Genomic DNA, 20,788 nt, shown 5'->3' with positions numbered 1-20,788 from the left:
AAAATGAGATGCCCTGGAAACTGTGAAAGGACATTAGGTTGCGATCAGTTTGGTTCTCTCCTTGTGCCTTACATATTTTGAATAAGAATTGATTGTGATCATTAAGAACTCTGGTCTTGGCTGAATTTGTTCATCTCTGCAGCTTCAGTTGGATAAAACAGCCCTGCTTATGCAGCACAATACTGTATTCAGAATATCACATTTTCAGGAAACAGGCCAAAGAGAAAGAGAGAAAGAAAGACATTATCATCCATTATTCCCCTTGTTAAACCTGTACCAGTTCTGCTGCTTCCCACACTGTCTGGAAGGTAGTTAATCATAAATAAGGACAAGTACTGTTAGCTTTTAGGCATGATTCTATTTTCTGTTTCTGTTTTCTGCATCCAGATGAGCTAGTCTGTGACTACTGTCTGGCCTGTGGTTTCCTTTGCTATTTCCCAGGATCCCATAGCTCAGTCCCTGAAGTTGCTGGCTCCAAGGGAGCGTCGTGTAAAAGTTGTTATCCTTCCAAGCAGATGTGGTAGAAACCCTCTGTTGACCTGGAGCATCTGCTTTGCTCTGGTGAAAGAGTGCAGAGGTGGAGAGCTTAGGATTCAGTGACATAGCTGCAGCTTCAGGGGGAAAAAACTAGTGCTCTCCCTCTAGGTTTGTCATATTCTCCTTAAATGTGATTAACTTGCCCAGGTGAATCCTCTGTGCGCAGGTTAAAATCTGCTGACGTTGCTCTGCGCATTAAAGGATGAGCCCCTGATGGCTGGCAGTCTTGCATAGTTGCATTCCAGCAATTGTCCTTGTAAGCATTTAGCAGTAACTGTAATGGCCATTTCTCTCCAGTTAGGATGAGGGATAAAAACTTACTTACTCCTATTTTTAAAGGTTCCTGAGAATTTGTAGAAACTGGGGGCTAGGTGGTAGGTGAGCACCACACAAGGAAGTCAAATTCGTCACGTAATCTACTTGCCACTAAGTCTGCATTAGTTTAATGACCCAGTTTTCAAAAGACTTAGAAGCACTGAGGATAATGGGATACACGTTGCTAGGAAGCATGGTTATCATTTCAGGTTTACTGTTCATTGAAGAAGAAGAAAACCCCCCACTGCATGGTAACTGCTGTTTATTTTGCCCAGATATCCTCATTACTACCTTCACGCTGAATTTTCTCTTAAACATTTCTCTGTTGTAAAAGGTACTTAAAGAAATATTGTGGTGGTGGAGGTGGGGAGGTTTGCAGGCTAAAAATAGCATCCTGAAAGCTCGGTTGCAGACCAGAACGTCAAGAAGCAAGCCCTCTGACACATTGTCGGGGATGCCCAGGTAGTCACAGGTTGTCATTTGACTCTTAGATGTTGTTGGTCTATGCCAGTATGGGTGCAAAGCTCAGGTTACACTTAGTTTCTGAAAGACAAAAGGCTGTTTGTCTGTCTTCTTTTGGGTTGCCGTCTGTCACGTACCCAACTGTGCGTACATGCAAATGTTGTTCCGACAGATACTGAAATTCTGGATTTTTAAAATACATGTACAGTCAGCCCTCTGTATCCACAAATTCTTTATCTACGGATTCAATCAATCATCCATGGCTTAAAAATATTATATATATATATTTCCAAAAAGGAAACCTTGATTATGCCATTTTATATAAGGGACTCCCTTTTACTATGCCCCTGTATTTAGTGGGACTTGAGCATCCACGAATTTTGGTATCCATGGGGGGATACTGGAACCATAACGCGGTGGATATCAAGGACCACTTTACCCAAAATAAAGGCATTTGAGGTCCAGTTTAATAGCTTCTTTCTCTGCCTGTGTAAAAGCCGTAACTTTCATAGGGCTGGAAAGGAAAAGTAATTGCCAGTCTAAAGGTGCTTAATCCTGACCTGAGAAGGCTGAAGCAAGCAAGGTATTCCATACCCATATGCTTGCCAAGCAGGTGGCTCCAGATGGCACAAGTAAATGAGCCAAGCCTCAGGAAACGGGGGAGGAAAACAAGCCTGTGTTACTATCTAATCTGACTGCAGAGAAAACCTTCCTGGTGCCAAATATGCCGTCAGATCTGGGATTGTTAATGATGTGTTCACTGTGAACATACTGAATTTTTTTGAAGCATATGCTTAATGATTCCCTCTAATGCAGTGGTGTTTGGGTTTCTGTTGAATCCTGCAGGGATACATTGGCAGGCTATTAAAGTAGTTCTCCAAGCTAATATTGTTCCTCGTGGATCAAAATATCTAGCTTGGTTTCAGAGAAGCCCAAGCAATGTTGAATTTTGCACATAAGCTAAGTAAGGTACTGTTTAAGGCATCAGATTGTGCAAGGCCTCTAAGTTTTTTGTATACTAGCGGAGAGGTAATAGGCAGTAGGTCTAGTGAATTTTAGCTAGGATCATATGAAGTTGTCTTAATATCAGTCCATTGATCTGTGTGGCTGAGTATATCTACCTTAACTGGCAGCAGCTCTCAAATAATTTCAGCTGGGAGCCATGCTGTGGATTGAATTTAGAACCACTTCTACACAAAGCATGTGTATTGAGTTGCAACTGTTCCATTTTGCACCACAGCAGAGAAGGTGGTCCTGTGTGCTTGAACTAGAATAGTTGGAAGAGCACAACATGCCGTTGTGAAGGAATACTTTATTAATCTGAGTACCAGAAAATATAACATCAGTAACTTAATATAACATCAATAATAGAAAATATAGCATCAATAACTAACTTAACCTAGACCCGTGGGTTTATTATGAGCATTTATTTAAGATGTGGTTGTCCTGTTAGTTGTAGCCTGTAAAAAAACAAGACGTCCTTATTCTGCTGACAGTTTGATAAACATTCTTTAAAATAATGTAAAACCAAACAGTTAACACACTTTTAATTTGTTTTGTAGCTTCTCCAACAGCTGAAACGGTTGATATGTGACCTCTGCAGATTATACAATCTTCCTCAGCATCCTGATGTTGAAATGCTAGATCAGCCGTTGCCTACTGTCCAGGTAAATATTCAGTTCTTGGGAAATAACTATGAGTTCCAGCTACAGACTCACCTGAGCAAACCATCATGGAGTCCCTTCAGTCATAAAATCACAGAGTCTTAGAGTTAGAAACAACCACAAGTCCAGTCCTCTGCCATGCAGGAATACACAACTAAAGCAATCCTGAAAGATGCTCGTCCAATCTTTGTTTAAAGACTTCCAAAGATGGAGAGTCCACCACCCTCTCAGACAGTCTCATGGCTACCAACCTTTGGTCCTCCAGGTGTTTTGGGCTTCAACTCCCTCAAGCCACAGCCAGCCTAGCGAACAGTCAGGAATACTGGGAGCTGAAGTCCAAAACATCTGGAGGACCAAATGTTGGAAACCACTCTATTCCACTGATGTAAAACTCTTAGAATAAAAAAAAAGTCTTCTTTATGTTTAGGTCAAATCTCTTGTCTTGTAGTTTGTGGTTTGTATTTTAGTCTCTGGAGCAGCAGAAAAAAGCCTGCTCCATCTTCTACGTGACATCCCTTCAGATATTTGAATATAGTTATCATGTCACCTCTTGGGCTGGACACATTCCAGCTTGTTGATAGCCTTCTTGAACTGTGGTGCCCAGAGCTGGACACAGTATTCCAGATGGAGTCAGTCATGAAGGCAAAGCTTCTTTCTGAGATGGAAAGTGACTAAAATGCGAGTTACTGCTGTGCAGAGCAAGTGACAAGTTGCTTCTGTTATGGTAAGCAGCCATTCCCTTCATCTCAGAAGTGCACGTTCTGTTCTTTTCTGTTAGCGGTGGAACAGTTTGAGGGGGCGCAGTGGCAAAAGACTTGGTGGTCCTTCTATGAAAACCAAATAACTGAGGGGACAATTCCTCCCTCTTATTCTTCCTCCCTCTCTTACGTTTCCCCGGTGAATAGCCACATACAGGACTCTATCGCTCTTTTCACTTTCCAAACGTTGTTACCAACTTGGGGGGGGGGGAATAGACCCATACCTGCAGCCTTCACAGTCCTGCCACATTATGAGAACGTCATCTCTGACCAGTAGGAACTTTACTGTTCTTAAGTTTTAATCGAAACCAACAGTTTGTCAAGGTGCAGTCTCTGCATTTATATGTTCTAGTGAGCTCAGTTCGCTATTTCTGATAACAATACTTAGCATTTGTGGAGTGTGTTTTGAATTTTGAAAGCTCCTCACTTGTACTACCTTATTATTCTTACTATAATAATTCTCAGAATTCCACAGCTAGCAGTGGCTGTTCTGTTTGGGTGATTCTAAAAGGAAGGAAACTGATTTGTTGTATTCCAGAATGGAACGACTGAAGAGGTTACATCGGAAGAGGAGGAGGAAGAAGACATGGGTGAAGTATGTTTATTCGCTTGCCTGCAGTCATCTTTGCTTCTTGTTTCTGACACTGGTTAAGCTGCCCAAGGGGGCAAAAGGACTTGAAGCCATGAGAGAGACGTTGACCTGATACTGGTATCCTCCCTCCTGAAACTGCACATTTTTGTGCCCCTATCTTAAGAGGACCATTCATTGTACTCCCTTATCCGAAATGCTTGGGACCAGAAGTTTTTTTGGATTTTGAAATATCTCTATTTGCAGATATAGTACATAATGAGATACCTTGAAGTCTGAATACAAAATCCATTTATATTTTCTATACACCTTATTTTATACAATATTTTTAATAATTGTATGCATGAAACAAAGTTTGTGCATACTGAACCATCAGAAAGCAAAGGTGTCACTATCTCAGCCCCATGCAAAAAGCTTTAGCTTTTGGAGTATTTCAGATTCAAGAATTCCAGATAAGGGAGACTCAGTCCATATCTGCTTGATTTCCACCCGCTCTTCATCAGTCTGTAATAGGCTTTAATAGTGTCAATTTTGTCTTGAAGGACATTGACCTGGATCATTATGATATGAAGGAGGAAGAACCAGTTGATGGAAAGAAGTCTGAGGATGATGGCATTGAAAAAGAGAACCTGGCCATTCTGGAAAAAATCCGGAAAAATCAAAGGCAAGACCACCTAAATGTAAGTAGATGTTGGTAAGTAAATATAAATAGATGTCAGTCTACCATTTTCCCCCTGAAGATACCTAAGTGGCTGTTGGTCTAGTTCCAGTGTATTCTGTATGTTAAAGTCATGCTTGTTTTGAGTAAGATCTCTTCAGCTAATTTTCCCCGCTGCCATAGTTCTAATGGGACGGAAAATCATAAAAATATGAAACCAAAGTTCTTTTGTCTTTTCAACACACAAATTTATTCTCACACGTATTGTTCAAGTATAAGAAATTTAAATCCATTTCCCAAGAATAATTTTTTCTATCGTCTAAGATTGTAAAATGTTTAGATGTTAATGTCCTTCAACGAATGCACTAATTGTGCAATACTGATTATCACTAAACTTTAAAAAGAATTTAATGGTTCCGATAGCTTTCTTCAAACATTCTAGAAAATCAAGTTTTTCACGTCTTTTTAGGGCGCAGTTTCTGGGTCTGTCCAGGCTTCAGATCGACTTATGAAAGAACTCAGGGATATATATAGGTCACAGAGTTACAAAACAGGTAAGTGTTCTTCACTTTTTTTTATGGGGCAGAAACCGTAAAATTTTCTTAAGGGCATGGGATTGCTATGCAGTATGCATTATTATGGACTATGTTTGCTTACCTTTTGAACTGTGAAAGTTACTTCTGACTAGGTAGAACATAGGTTTGCCCTGTAGAGAGATCTTGTAGCACCTTTGAGACCAACTGAAAGAAAGAAGTTGGCAGCATGAGCTTTCATAGCACTGTAAATGTATCACAATCTGAAATCTGTTAAGCAGTCTTAGTATCTATGCTAAGAATGTCCAGCTTCCTCCTTCTAGCATGCAGTTTTAAAAAATGCACATGCAAACTACTTTTTAAATTTTGAAATCAAAGACATTTAAACTTTCACCAAGTGTAACAGATGGAATGCATAGTAAGCAAACACCAAGCACCTGGATATCTCTCAACCAACTAAAGCATTAATGAACATCAAATTGTGTCTGGTTCACTCAGGGATTTCTGTTCCTATATGATTACAATCCAAACCATAAAAAAGAAAAATTGGGGATACTCCAATCTTTATCTGAACAAGTATTAGTCTCTGAAATTTCTGAATAATCCTAAAGACAAAAGAATTTCGGGAAGTTAACTAATCTAGTTTTGTTGTTGCTGTTATTAATCTAATTGTTGAAGGCTAAGCAACCATTTGATCTTCCCATCCCTAGATGCTAGAGTGTGGTGCTTTCAAGATAAAAAAATACCTTGCACAAAATCTTGCTGTGTTATATACACATGTTGGTAACCTCTAGTTCTTTCAGCTGACATTTGGTTGTGAAAATGATGTATTTTCTTTGTAAACAGTTGCACACTGTTTTTCTTTTATAGACTGGCATAGCCAGCCAGTTATCTGGCTATCCATTCTGCAATTAGTCCAGGGCCTGAAATAGCACAGCAGAGGAATAAAGGGCATAGCATTGTTTGGGCTGTCTCTGTATTGAATTTAAAGACTATTTAGTAGTGATTTTCCACAAGGTCATCCTATATCTAGGGGCCTCAGTGGCACTTTAGTGTGTGTGCACTGAGCAAAGAAATCGTGTTTGATGTTAATAAAGGGGCGGTGGCGGATATATTTGTGTGTGCGTGCATGCACACACATGCTTCCAGCTGCAGAAATATCACAACTTCCCACAGGATTACCCATATCAAACTGTTCTTGGCTCTTGGCATTGTTCCAGGGAGCTTAAAAGAGGGGTGAGTACTATAACATCTGCAGAGAGTAGCCAAAACTACAGTGGTACCCCGGGATACGAATTACCCAGCTTACGAATTTTTCGGGATACGAAAAAATCCCATAGGGATTTATTGTTTCGGCTTACGAAGGTTTTTTCGGGTTACGAAAAAACCTCGGCGCTATGCCGCCACCGGAGGGCAGCAGAGAGCTATTTTTTTCCATTAGCGCCTATGGCAATTCAGGTTACGAAGGTTTTTCGGGTTACGAAATTAGCCGCGGAACGAATTAATTTCGTAACCCGAGGTACCACTGTAATTGAAATGCACAAAATATTCAAGCCTGGGAAGAGTGAAGAAGGCTGCCATTGTTACATCATCCAGCAATCTTTCCAATATTTCCCTTTGAATCATCCAGCAGTCATGCCAGTATTTCCCTTTGAATCATCCACTAATCTACATTCTGTCTGCCCTTAATTTAGGGTGGAATACTCTTGGTTACTTATACTGGTGTAACTGCAGGTTACATCTGCATATGTTCTGCTAAGGACATTGCAGAAGGGTGTATCTTGTACCTATCTTGTTCCTAGCACTGTCTTTATCCCAACTGAATGACAGAAACTGGAAGGTGCCTGGCTCTCAGCCCACAGCTACTAAAGGACCAGAAGGGTAAACCTAGGTGACTTGTGTCATGCAGACAGGAAAAGCAGCATGCTTCCCCCTCTAGGTTTATATTCTACCAGCACTCTAATAAGAAGTTAGCCACAAAGTACTATAAAAGAAGATCTGAACCTTTGCTGGTTTGAGTGTTTTGCTCACGGATCCACCCCGTCTTTATTCATTCTAATCAACTTAGCACTTTCAAACTCAGGTTGCCTTTTTATTTATTTATTTATTTATTGCATTTATATCCCACCTTTCTTTCAAAATTGTGAGTCGAGGGGCCTCATAGGATAAAACAAGATCAACTGTTACAGCTGAATTAAAAGTACAGTTAAAAACACATCCCTAAGAAAAGTACATCACCTATAGCAAGCAGAAGGGCTGGAAAGCATTTAATATAACCCACACCTATTGGTCTTATGAAATGAAGAAGACTTGAAGAAGGGTGGTGAGGGGATGTCAGATTTTTGTATGGAGCAACTATGAATTCATTCATCCCAGTATGCGTTGTTCTGGGCTAACAGGCTTACCCTCCATGTCCTAGTTTTGCATCTGGCTGCCCCCAGCCAACAGTTTTGTATTTGGCTCTAGCTGGTGCACTTCAGGGTTCTAGTAAAAAACACATACAAAAATCCCTCTCTCACACAACCCTCAATTGAGTTTGAGTAGGAATGGATAATCTGGAACGTTACACTTTGCAGTTCAAGACTTGACCTATCTAGTTTGGGAATTGTCTGAACACTTTTCTAAGCAATCAAGTAGCATCCATCTGATTTTACTTTAGTCATAACACTCACACAGTCCACTTAATGGATCATTCCTGGTTTCTTTTTAAATCTGGAGGTTAACCTAGTTGTGCTGGAAAGAATCCATCCTTAAGATATTTAGTTCTTAGTACCAGAATGTTAGCTATCTATATCTTATAAGCTCTGGGTGCTCAGTAGTAATCCTCATGAGGAAGAGTTAGTCTTTGCTCTTAAGAGAAGCATCTGGTATGGCTTGGACAAAGCAAGAAAAATCACTCTTTGTACACAAGCTCTCACAATCCTCTAGCCAGCCTGGATAGTGGGTATTCTGGGAGTTGTAGTCCAATCTGTTGCACTCTGAGAAAGACTGTTTTATATGAGAGGATATCTTCTTGTTGTTGTATGCCTTCAAGTCGTTTCCAACTTATGGAGACCTTATCATGGGGATTTCTTGGCAAGATTTGTTCAGAGGAGGATTGTCATTGCCTTCTCCTGAGGCTAAGAGTATGGGACTTGCTCAAGATCATGCAGTGGGTTTTATGGCCAATCTGAGAATCGAACCCTGGTCTCCAAGATCATAGTCCAATGCTCAAACCACTATGCCACGCTGGCTTTTTTGTTACAGCAGCAACTGATTTCTGCCTGAGATCTTGAGGAGTCTCTACCAGTGCAATTAGGCCTACTTGAATCAAAGATCTAGCAATGTTTCAGTGGGAATGTCAACCTTTGCATCCTTGCCATAGAAGCAGTGGCAATGGGAGCTGGAACTTGCAAGTCTTTGAGATGGAGCCTTAGAAACAGCATACAAATATGTTTGTCAGTGTGCTACACAGTGGTCCATCAGAAGAGTAAAAGAGGAACATGACAAACGTCAAGTATGGATCAATGCTTGAACTGCTAGACCCAGTCTTATGGTTTTTCTGGTGGCACTCTGGCAATGTGAAGTCAAAGGCTTTCACGGCTAGCATCCATAGTTTTTTGTGGTTTTTTTCTGGCTATGTGGCCATGTTCTGGAAGAGTTTATTCCTGACATTTCGCCAGCATCTCTGGCTGGCTTCTTCAGAGACTCTTGCAATGGCTTATGTGTGTCTAACAGGCTTGCTGTACCATAAAGAGATAGGGATGGAGCATCAGATAAACCAGTGCAAATACTTGACGTCTTTAAACCATCTGATTGCCCTGGAATATTTTAATCCCATCCTCCCTTAGCCAGCTGTTATGGGAGCTTGGCTTTGCAGAGGGATATTTTCTCTTTTCTTTCTTCTTTTGACACCTCCCCTCCTGCCTCCATCAGTCCAAGCATAATACATTGTTCTACAGTGATAGAGTTGCATCTTAATTATAAACGGCTTTTAGCTGCCTGGATGGTATCAGGAAGGCCTGCAAACACTATTCTTAACTCACAACTTTTACCTTCTGCTTTTTTGCCTTTATATCCTGCATTTCCATAAGAAAACCTCCAATGTATAATTCAGTAGGCACTTGGTATCCACTGGGGTTTGGTTCCAGGACCATCCATGGCTGCCAGAATCCAAGCATGCTCAAAGTCCCATAATATACAATGGCATCGTAAAATGGATTCTTTTAAATGAAATGCTGAAATCAAGGTTAGCTTTTTAGGGAGAAAAAAATTAATATTTTCAAGCCAGAAAGGGAGAGGGAGAGGGAGAGAGCCCGTGTGGCGTAGTGGTTTGAGTGTTGGACTACAGCTCTGGAGACCAGGGTTCAAATCCCCACTCAGCCATGAGAACCCACTGGGTGACCTTAGGCAAGTCATACACTCTTAGCTTCAGGGGAAGGCAATGGCAAACCTCCTCTGAAGAAATCTTGCCATGGAAACCCTGTGATAGCTTCACCTTAGGATGGCCATAAATTGTTACAACAAAGCAACAACAACATTTATATACATAAATATAAGAGACCTGGCCTTTGGGAAGCATCACTTCCAGATTGCCTTCTTTGACTGACAACCTTTTTTTTGGGGGGGGGGTTTCAAAAGATTTCTCATACCAGCTGAATATAGTAGTTCTTTTGTTCATACAGTTTCCCCTTTGCATATATACTGAATTTCCCTACCCCCTTAGTTGATGTTCATTCCCACAGATTTGTGTCTGTTATTTTAAAAGGCACAGGATGTTTGCTTGTTTTTTTTTAAAAAAAATATGATTCCCACCCCAATTTGTTTACACAACTTTGCCTGTTTAGTAGCAAATGCTGACCTGGGAACCTGAGCTGATACTTTTCCTAGCCAGATCAGCTCAGGAATGGTGTAGCTGCTTAATATATGTATAATTGCTGTCCTTAATTTAAGCAATATACATATAGTTTTATAAAGTATTTGACTCTTGTGAACAAAAGACAGAATGGAGTGGGGATCATGGATGCCTTAGTGACATTCTGGCTTCACTCAAACAACTCCTGAAGTTGAAGAGAACAGGAGCTCCTTAGAGCTCTGAATCATAGGCTTCAGAAAGAAGAAATGAAGAGTGTTTGTTCCAGTGGTGGTCTAACCAAGTACCCTTTTCCATTTCTATCTTCCATAGGGATTTACTCAGTGGAACTCGTAAATGATAGCCTGTATGAATGGCATGTAAAACTTCTAAAGTAAGTACACATTCTTCCTAACACCACCAGCCAACTGTGTCCTAAATCTGTGGTTTTAGCTTTCCATGTAGGAATAGCATTGCCCCCAAATATTGATCAAAGTTAAGGTTCAGGCAGATTGGCTGGTGCATTTCTTCACTTTTAAAGTAGACTTTTGAAATAAGAACTTCAGACGGTAAGTACCACTGTAGAAAAAGCATTCCTTCATGTGCAAAGGAGGAATTTCTTTTCCAATTTGTTCTTGCTTTGACCCAAGTGCATATCCTGCCCCCATTTATTTATATATCTATATTTCTTCTGCTTATATGAAGAGAGCTAAACCAGGCATGAAAACCCAGTCGCTTGAAATGTTCTCTTCTTCGTGATTTCCTCCTTCTCAAAGATTTCTTTTTTAGAAAATTCAAACTGATATTTGCAGCCTTAAGTCTGATTTAGAAGTAGCCTTTGTCACATAGTTTGGCACAGTGTACCTTCTATTTTTTCAGAGCTTGGTAAAGAGATTTTTTTTTATTTTGGACTGCAACTTCCAGAATGGTCTCTAGCCATCATCAACTGTAGTGGCTGGGAGGCTGTGAGAGTTACTTTCCATACTTTGGAACTAAATAGCTGATTCAGAGTTAAGTATGTGGATTGGGTTCAAACTGTGATGTGGAATGGGCAGGGTTTAAACCCATCCCTCACATTGTGACTGAACATGGATCTTCCCACACCTGGTGTTTGCAATGGGAGGGAAGTAGCATCTATAAAAGCAGAGTGTCAGGAATATTAAGGCCCACCCCACAGGGCCTGAGCCTGCCATCAAAATGCCTGGGCATTCCCATTATTTCAATATTTTCCTCCAAACAAGCTCTTTCCTGTTTCCCATTATCTTCAGTACTGCCCTTAAAACAAGCTCTTGCATGTCGCTAGCATGTTCACTAGGGCCCATCTTCACATAGCTCTGCAAACAACGGATTTTTTTCATTTGGAAGAAAAGTACTTCCCATAGTATGTTTTGCAAAAGCAGCAATAACTATTCAAGTCTGAATGACTCAGGCTCTTCTGCTTCTTCCTTCTCTCCTCATAATTGCCAGGGTTGATCCTGACAGTCCGTTGCACAGTGATCTTCAAGTCTTAAAAGAAAAAGAAGGTGTAGAATATATTTTGCTCAATTTCTCTTTTAAGGTAAGAAGGAAAGTAGTATTTTTTTCCCCAATCAACATGTAAATCTACTCCTTTGGCAATGTGTATTTAGAGCATTATATCCTTCTGGGTGAGATATTCCTTATCTAGGATTTAGACTAACTTGGTGGCTAAATGGGAAGAAATGTCCATGGGATTCCAGAATTAATGTTTACAGTATCTTATCTGTGGCAAGGAATCAGATTTGTCAAGTTTTTGACTTCATTTTTTCTTCTTCTTGTTTTAGGATAATTTCCCCTTTGACCCTCCATTTGTGAGAGTGGTGGCTCCTGTCCTCACTGGAGGGTAGGTGCCAATCTCTGTTGTTGTTTAATTTAGAAGTTGTAACCCTCTGTGTGTTGCAGGTTTAGATTTTAACAACCATTTCCCTGATTGCTCACTGTCACATGGGAGCATTATGCTATGCATGATCCAATTTAGATAATAGGAAACCATATTTTGATCATGTCTTGTTCATCCTAACTAAGCAAACCAGAGTTTCCCTCCACATTCAGCTGGAAAGAGGGATTGTGGTTTGGCAGTAGAGCGCACCCAGTAACTTATGATTTAGAGCAGGGGTAGGCAGCTGGAGCCATCCAGCTGTCTTTGGCCCATAACTCTTACCAGTCCAGACAGCATAGCCAGTACTGAGGAATTATAGCAATTCAAAAGACCACTGGAAAGGCACATTTGGGACTTTCTGCATAAAAGCCAGTGCAGCCTTCTCTCCTCTTAACTTTATTCCTGTTGGAAAGTTTTTGTACTCCTTCGCCCAAAGCTGCCTGTGTCATCCACCTTGTTGTCTAAATGTGTTCCCCTTTTTACAGGTAAAACATCAACGCTACCTTTAGCACTGTAGTCTGAAGTTAATTCATTGTCAGCAGGATAATCTGCAGTCCACATTAACATACACATTCAGTAATTCATAAAAGTATATATTTCCCTCCCCCGCTTCTCAAAAAAGAACCACAAATAATATAAAAATATACCATCTCAATTCACCAAATCTGCAGAGATTTGAACACAAAGATAATTTGCATTATAGAGTCAATTGGGAAAGCAGAAAAGTTTTCCTGCTTCATTTAAGATGTATTATGTGTTTGAGTCTCAGTTGTACCAGTGTATTCGACACAAGTCCTGGCAATTCGTCTCCCTGATTTTCCTATAGTAAAAAGAAAAGAATAGGATAAATGTCTCTACTGTGCCCTCTTCATATACAGAGTTGTGTGAGTTGTAGTCCTGTTAAACTGGCCCTTCTACTGTTGGCAGAATCTCAAACTGCATCATTTACACCATCAGCTTAAAGATTTAAGCAAATCTTTTGAAGGAAGTGGCAGTGGATTGTAAAGGTGATAGATTTGAATAACCTAAGAGTAATCACTGGACAGCTTTATAAGCTCTTAATAGATCTATGCCTTGCCTATTAAATGAAAGTTTGAAAGCTCAAGTTACTTGTGTTCAGTATGATTTAGATACTTTTACTCTGTTGCTTTGTGATGGCCTATGGCTAGAAACAACGCTTAATAGAAATCACATAGTATGCCCAGATAGGTGCTTAATTTGTTCCTTACATGAAATTGATGACACATACACACACACTATTTGTCTGCACAGGGACAGTCAACTGTTTGTCCTGAAGGCAAACTACTGTTGTTGTTATATTTATGTCCTGCCTTTTCCCCAAAATTGAGGCCAAGGGTAACATACAATTTTTAAAAACAATATAGCTGAAATATAGGAAAAGAATTAGCATTAAAATGGGATTTTGTTGTTGTGTGCCTTCAAGCCATTTCCATCTTAGGGCAACCCTAAGGATTTTCTGGGGCTGAGAAGGGATGACTCTCCTAAGGTCACCCAGTGGGATTCCATGGCCGAGCGGGGAATCGAACTTCGTTCTGCAGGGTCCTATTCCTGAGCTGAAACCACTACATCATGCTGGCTCTCAAAATGGGATTGCACACGTGATAATAGTAAAATGATTTATAACTACACTTAAAAAGATCCAATGCAGAGTTAAAAAGCAATTAAAACAGTTCCATTTCAAACAGTTCAATGTGAAACAGTACAGCACCCTCAAGTTCAACTTTGCTGGTTTTCTTTGACCACAACTTTAAGCCCAGACACCTACAAAGCTGGAGAGAGTAACTCACCTCACTTCAACATTATAAGGTGATAGATGCTTGTATGGAAGATTTGAGCTTCAAATCACCTTTCAGTCATCAGTCCAACCATTTGTGCATGTGTAGCTTAAGCCTAGGTACAGGGAGCTTTTTACTTGCTCAGTCCTTTGTGATCAGGTTTATTGTCCAGAGGTACATTTTCTTCTGAAGGTAAATATTCCCAGCAGTGGACCTGTGAGTACCAGTTAAGCACAGCTTGACAAAGAATGCTCTCGTGTACCATTGCAGATGCTGTATAATCGCTTAAGCTATAACAATCACAATCATAAGTTGCATTGTTGGGAAAGGCATTCCTAACATCTCTTTCTGTCCTACAGGTATGTTCTTGGTGGAGGTGCATTATGCATGGAACTTCTTACTAAACAGGTGACTACACTATCAAAGTCTGAATGGAGGCTGAAAAGACTACTATGTGGCTATATTATTATTATTATTATTATTATTATTATTATTATTATTATTGCCAGCTTTTGGAACTATGTGCAATTTGGCTTTGTAAAAGTTAGAACATGAATTCTGTCATTATGACAGAGAAAACTGATTTGGACAATACATATTTTGCAAGGTGGACTGAGAAAGCATGTCACAATAATATAATATAATATAATATAATATAATATAATATATTCCTTTCCCCCCTTTTTAGGGTTGGAGCAGTGCCTACTCCACAGAATCAGTCATCATGCAGATCAATGCCACACTAGTCAAAGGAAAAGCCAGAATACAGTTTGGAGCAAATAAGGTAAATGGCCATCAAGTGTGCTTTTTCAGCTCTTTGAAATGCCAGTTTGTGCATTCTGGTATAAAAATGGCTTTAGAAGGAATGCAAAAAATTAGGGATAGCCATTTGATGAACTAGTCATTCTTTTAAGACATTAATTTAGCAGAGTGGTGATGCTGGAGGTCAAGAATAATTCAGGCTCTTACCAGGCTCTTTTCAAATGGAATAAAGTGTGTCTGGTTTCATGTAGAAGGGACATGGCTATCTGGGAATCCTCAGAAGGCAAAACTGGAAGCCTGGGGTGGGGGATTCGAACCCAAGGTTTCCCACCTCTACTTCAGAGCAAGCTATAAAGTGGCTTCATTCTGTCTTCAGACAGCTTTTAATCAAGTTTTAGGCAGCTATGGTAAAATACTAACTTCTACAGCAGGTCACAATATCTGAACTGTTTCTGTCATTGTTGGGATAAACATTTAAGCCAATTGTTTTTCTTCCAGAACCAATATAACCTAGCAAGAGCACAGCAGTCCTATAAATCTCTAGTACAGTTACATGAGAAAAATGGTATGTATGGTATGTATGGTGTATGGTATGGTAAAACACATGGTTTTGTAAGTATAACATGAGAAGGGAGACCAAAAAGTGCATCCGAAGCCACCATGTGATCTCAATGTCCTTTATTGCATGTTTCCACAGTTGCCCACAGTCTAGTTCTGTACAAATTTGATGGTTATACCTAACATTTCTGATACAAATCTAATCACGGCCCCCACCAAGGTTTAATCTGTAGATTATTCAGATAAAGAGGTGGTTTATGTATTATTGGGAGAACAAATTAAGGGGCACATATTCTTTTAAAAACAGTTTTGGTTTTCCCATGTAGATGAACTGGTAAGAAAGAGAATTAATGATGACCTCTTTTAATAGTATATAGTAGGCTTGGTTTGGATTTTAGCTGTTATTTCTGTGTCACAAAAAAAAGCATGTAATGTAGGGAGTAGTTGAATTGGTAATATAAAAACCTAATTAAATCTAAATGGTAATAAATAAATAAACTTTATTCTGCTGCAGCAATCAAAGCAGCTTACATGACTAGAATATATTGGAATAATACATACTCTCGATAAATAAATTGACCCCCCCCCCTTTTAAAACAGGATTAAATACAATACAGTTTAAAAATTCAACCTGTTAAAATGACAGCAATTTTCTAGTAGAGGCAGTGGTTACATAAAGTAAGGAGAGTACAGAAATTAGATTGAACTATTCTGGGAAGGCCTGCTGGAAGAGATCCGTCTTGACAGCTTTTTTGAAGCTGCCTAGGCTGGTTATTTGATGGATCTCCTCTAGCAAGGCATTCCGTAGTCTGGGAGCGGCAGCGGAGAACATCCTCTGGGAGGGTGCCATTAGTTTGGTTTTTATGGGTTGCAATGAATGCCTCCCAGAGGATCTGAAGGTGCAGGGTGGATTGTACGGAAGTAGGCGATCCCTTATATAGGTTGGACCCAAGCCATGTAGGGCTTTAAAGGTAATCACTAAAACCTTGTACTGCACCCAGAAACCAATAGGGAGCCAGTGAAGAGATTTCAGAATAGGTATAATATGATCACTTCTAGTTTTACCAGTGATCATCCTGGCTGCCATGTTTTGTTCTAACTGTAGTTTCCGGACTAGGCGCAAGGGTAGCCCTATGTAGAGTGGTTGGCTGAATGGCAGGTTAATTTAGTGGTTGACAGTCCTGGGAGTGATAAAAACATACAAATAAATGGTATCCGAAGTGTCTAGTATTGGCATAATAATTATTACTAAACTTCATTTATAAAGCGCTTTAAATTTGTATAATCTCTTGTAGTCGCCAAAATATTTTTCTTTAAATCTAGTTTCTGTGTATTTGGAGAATGCAATGAACAACGTACATGTAGTCAAGTGGGTGATGAGAGACCCTGTCATGGCATTGGTGCTAGTACCTTTGCCACTGTGTATGGTGTCAAAGTATAAATCCATCTGCAAAATCGGTGTTGCCATCACTTACTGAAGATTTGTCGGTGCCTAATCCTTTTTTATACTTCCTTGCAGGCTGGTTCACACCTCCAAAAGAAGATGGTTAACACTGTGGACTTCTCATATACATGGACCAATGTCAACTTTAAAAATTCCTTCCAACACAGATTCAAGCTACGAATGCCCCTGTAATAGCCATAATGAAGATTCTGTCTAATAGACAATTAGTGGATAATCTGAAGACTGACACATCCAGGATAAGTTACAGCCATACAGTTCTGCTCCTCTGTCAGATACCTTGGACTGGACAGTTTAAGAAGACTTTCCTGTATTGTCCTTTTGGATTAAGCATACCAGTCCTCCCTAATTTGACAGTAACTCCTTGAAAACCAGACTCTCGGTTTATTAAAGTACCAGTGAATAGGAGCTTTCCTCAGCCAATTTTTGTATGCACTTAACTTTTTTTTCCCCCACTCTGCGGACTGCAGAGAACAGCAATATATTTTATTTAAAGCCAACCGAGTTAAAATAAAGCTAGATTGATAATACATTGCAAAGTTTTTCAGGTCTTGTTCAATTGGGATGTTTGGGTTTGTTTGGGTTTTTTTCCTGGCTGAAAGTTGAAAGCATTTGTAACGTTGCCAAATGTAATGACAATATATAGGAGAACTGTAATGTTAAACCATTAAAACCTTTTCCCCCCCATGGCTGTGTTAAGGATATGAACTGTTTCTGGACAGAAATCCTCTCCAGCTGTCTTGCTGCTTGAGCAGAACCAGGCTGTGCCAATAGAGTTTTGTGACTAGTCATATCCACTGGGACATCGACTTTTGCTGGGCTGTGTCTGCTAGCTGTTGGCTCTTGTATCTCCTTTTGCAAGAAGGAGCCATAGGTATAAAAAAGCTTGAAGATATTTAAAATACTAGAAACCTTCTTTAGGCATTTGATTCTATTAACGGGTTGTTGCAATCGTTTGTAGACTAATGAACTTCAAGAGCAATTGGCAGAAGTCACAGAGACACTCCTTTGTTAAGGGGTCGGCGGGGAAAGGTTTTTAAAGGAGCGCAACCCTAGGAAGTCCCAGGTATCTCTTTTTTGAAATGTCGCCATAGTCGTGACCATGGTTTTGTTGAAAAACTAATGGGGAATTGCTCTTCCTTTTTTTAGGAATCTGGATCTGTAACTACTGTGGGTCGGTAACTGCTCTATCATTGCCTTACCTTTGAAACAAAATCAGGTGTGGTTATTTTTATTTTTGGCGGATGAATTTGTGTAGGGCTTTGCGTTCACAGGGATCAAAACAAGGGTGTATGCACTTTTTGTTGTTGTTTAGACGTCCAGAGATGTCTTGGCTCACCCTGCCCCTTTAAATAAGTAAATTTTGTATTTTCTTTTTAACTTTGAAGCACTTGGCTTCAGGCTATTTGGTCTCATAGGCTGTTTTGTTTAAAAAAAAGTATTGTTATTATTATTTCAGAAAATGAGAATAGAAATATTTGGCCTAATGGAAGACAGTTTTGTGCAGCCTTTTAGGGTGTACTGTGGATGGCGTCCACCTTCTTTCCTTATTCATTTGGACGTACTATTCCTTCTTGTCAAATCCTGCTAGCAGCCTTAAAAGCAGAAGCCAAATTCTGCCAGTGTTTCTACAGCTCATTTAAAACCTGAGGCTAAAACTCTGAATACGTTATTGGATTCTTTAATATCCTAATGGACTAGCAGAGTGGCAGGTGCACACTTGGCTTGCTTTTTGTTTTATTTTTTATTGAGTTTCATTTTCATTGCAGAATTATTTAGCAGTGTATGGTAAATCTGTTAACTTGCATCAAGTTTATGAATAAAGAACCATTTTAAGAATTCTGTTTCTCTGGAGAGTGTTTGCTTTTAATGACTTTCTGTGGCATTTTTCGTGTAGCCGGTGATTTTTACAGATGAGGAAGAGCATGCAATATTAAAAATCGGATCTGCCTTGTACTCTGTATAAATATAATGGGTCAAAAGCTTAAAATCAAAAGCTTGGGCTGTATCCACACTGCAGAAATAATCCGGTTTGACACCACTTTAACTACTGTGACTCAGTGCTATGGCATTCTAGGATCTATAGTTTTGTGAGACATTTAGCTTTCTCTGTCGGAGAGCTCTGGTGACACAAAAAACTACAATTCCCAGGATTCCATGGCACTCAGACATGGCAGTTAAAATGGTGTCAAAGTAGATTATTTCTGCAGTATGTTTTGGACCTCTGGCTAAAGAACACACTTTACAAATCAAAGTAAATGTTCTATTCAATACCAATACAGTATTGCATGGCATTATTCCTTATATCTTACTCTTTGCTAAGATCTACAATGAAAAATGAAGAAAAGCCATTTCCTTTTACTCCACTGTTGAATCAGAACTAGGTTTGAATGCATGCATTAATGGGGAATGGAAATCTAGGGCTGTTTCATTTTATATGTTTGTTGAATTCACAGCCTGTTTTTCTCCCAAAATGGGATTCAAGGCAGTTTTCAATAACTTTAACAGTTGAAGATAAAACATGAATAAATACACACACACACACCACTGGGAAAGTCATACTGTCTGAGTCTCAGGGGATGGCAAGAGCAAACCCTTCTGAAGAAACTTGCCAAGAAAACCCCAGGATAGGGTCAACATAAGTCAGAATGGAAGTCAAAGGCTTTCATGGCTGGCATCCATAGTTTTTTGGGCTCTGTGGCCATGTTCTAGATGAGTTTATTCCTGATGTTTCGCCAGCATCTGTGGCTGGCATCTTCAGAGAGTGCTGGCATGGAAGAGAATGGTGTGTGTGTGTGTGTGATTGATTTCCATCTTAATCTGTGTCTTGTTCTGTTGTTGAATGGCAAGGCTTCAGAGTGAGTGGGAGGATATGCAAAGAGGATTTGTGTCTGTTTCATTAGAGATCCATTGTTTGCTGGGGAAAACCTTGACCCTGGCTGGTTTTCCATTTGCATTTGCTGGGCGTTTTTCAGGACTGGTAGCCAAATCTTGTTTACTTTAAAGACTTCTTCTCAAGTTGTCCAAGTGTTTATGGATTTCAATGGTTTCCCTGTGCATTCTAACCAAGTAATTGTTGGCATGCTCCAGAATTTCAGTGTTTTCAAATAGCGTTTTATGCTCAGGATGGTCTACAACGTTTTCTGCTACTACTGGTTTTTCCCACTCCTCCCAACATAGAGTTACACAGTGTGTGTGTACACACATATACCCCACTTTCTTCTATGCTAGCATTCTCTCAAGATACTGGCTACCGATGCTGGCAAAATGTCAGGAACAAACTCTTCTAGAACATGGCTCCTAGCCCCAAAACCCCACAAAAAACTATAGACAGAAAGGACTTGGAAGGCACACAACCACCACAAAAATAACTGTATTTTATTCTTTTCATATGTAACTTGTTTTAATATTGTAATAGTTTAATTCTATTTTAATGTACTGTTTTTTTATTCTTTTAATTGTACTGTTTTTTAATGTGAGCCACCCTGGGTCCTAGTTTTGGACAAAAGGGGAGGATATTATTATTATTATTATTATTATTATTATTATTATTTATAGAAAATGCAGTGTAGAAGTAATGCAGTTTGGCACCACTTTAAACTGCCATCGCTCCATTCTATGCAGAATCCTGGGATTTGTAGTTTGGTGGGGAAGGCCGAATCCTGGGATTCCATATTATACTATGGAATCCCAGGATTCCATAGTATAATAATAATAATAAAACTTTATTTATATCCTGCCTCTCTTATTTATACAATTTAGTTCCAAAAAACTCACTAAAGGAATAATCCAGTTTGAGACAGCTCTATCTGCCCTGCCTCAGTGCTAGGGAATCCTGGGAATTGTAGTTTATTGTGACACCAGAACACTCTGACAGAGGAAGCTCAATGCCGCACAAAACTACAGTTCCCAGAATTCCCTGGCATTGAGCCAGGACAGTTAAAGCGGTTTCAAGGTGGATTATTT

At 39.7% G+C, this 20,788-nt stretch overlaps 1 protein-coding gene across 2 annotated transcripts in view; it reads left to right on the top strand.

Moving 5' to 3' along the window:
- Positions 1-18,661, top strand: part of UBE2Q2 (ubiquitin conjugating enzyme E2 Q2) — a 34,371-nt gene extending 15,710 nt beyond the window's left edge. The window contains exons 3-13 of one of the 2 annotated variants that reach the window (XM_042474825.1): positions 2,877-2,981; positions 4,275-4,331; positions 4,868-5,005; positions 5,453-5,537; positions 10,681-10,741; positions 11,815-11,905; positions 12,150-12,208; positions 14,400-14,448; positions 14,729-14,824; positions 15,301-15,367; positions 16,880-18,661. In XM_042474825.1, coding sequence (XP_042330759.1) covers positions 2,877-2,981; positions 4,275-4,331; positions 4,868-5,005; positions 5,453-5,537; positions 10,681-10,741; positions 11,815-11,905; positions 12,150-12,208; positions 14,400-14,448; positions 14,729-14,824; positions 15,301-15,367; positions 16,880-16,911 — 840 coding nt within the window. In that variant the 3' untranslated portion in view covers positions 16,912-18,661. The remainder of the gene's footprint in view (positions 1-2,876; positions 2,982-4,274; positions 4,332-4,867; positions 5,006-5,452; positions 5,538-10,680; positions 10,742-11,814; positions 11,906-12,149; positions 12,209-14,399; positions 14,449-14,728; positions 14,825-15,300; positions 15,368-16,879) is intronic. The other variant, XM_042474823.1, reaches the window with a different exon arrangement.
- Positions 18,662-20,788: the final 2,127 nt, after the last annotated feature.

This window comes from Sceloporus undulatus, chromosome 6, assembly GCF_019175285.1.
Source record: "Sceloporus undulatus isolate JIND9_A2432 ecotype Alabama chromosome 6, SceUnd_v1.1, whole genome shotgun sequence".
In the NCBI taxonomy this organism is placed as follows: Eukaryota; Metazoa; Chordata; class Lepidosauria; order Squamata; family Phrynosomatidae; genus Sceloporus; species Sceloporus undulatus.
The sequence above is the reverse complement of the archived record's forward strand: the minus strand, read 5'-3'. Positions and strand labels throughout refer to the sequence as shown.